This window comes from Eimeria mitis, genomic scaffold (assembly GCF_000499745.2).
Source record: "Eimeria mitis Houghton genomic scaffold, Emh_scaff2279, whole genome shotgun sequence".
Taxonomy (NCBI): Eukaryota; Apicomplexa; class Conoidasida; order Eucoccidiorida; family Eimeriidae; genus Eimeria; species Eimeria mitis.
In genome coordinates, this window is record NW_013570608.1 from 5161 (window position 1) to 5523 (window position 363).

A 363-nucleotide genomic window follows, 5' to 3' on the forward strand; every position below is an offset into this window, starting at 1 on the left:
ATGTCTTGCTGCTGCTGAGTTTGCTGCTGCTCTGATGCATCATGCTGCTGCTGCTGCTGCTGCTGCTCCTGTTGCTGCTGCTGTTGCTGTTGCTGTTGTTCTTGCTGCTCCTGTTGCTGCTGCTTCTGCTGCTGTTGTTGCTGCTCCTGCACCAGCTGCTGCTGCTGCTGCAGCTGAGCATCTTCGTGCTGCTGCTGCTGCTGCTGCTGCTGCTGCTGCTGCAGTTCAGTGGTTTGTTCATTCAAGCCAAACCCTTTTGCTGCTGTCTGCCCCTTGTTGCCCTGAGACAAAGCAGCAGCAGCAGCAGCAGCACGGGTTCGCTGCTGCTGCCAGCAGGAGATATATTCCACCGTGTTGCAGCAG

At 56.7% G+C, this 363-nt stretch overlaps 1 protein-coding gene across 1 annotated transcript in view; it reads right to left on the minus strand.

Moving 5' to 3' along the window:
• Positions 1-363, minus strand: part of EMH_0051490 (uncharacterized protein) — a gene marked incomplete at both ends in the record, with an annotated part of 7459 nt that overhangs the window by 3220 nt on the left and 3876 nt on the right. The window contains one exon of the mRNA XM_013496755.1: positions 1-281. Within this exon, the coding sequence (XP_013352209.1) occupies positions 1-281 (281 nt within the window). The remainder of the gene's footprint in view (positions 282-363) is intronic.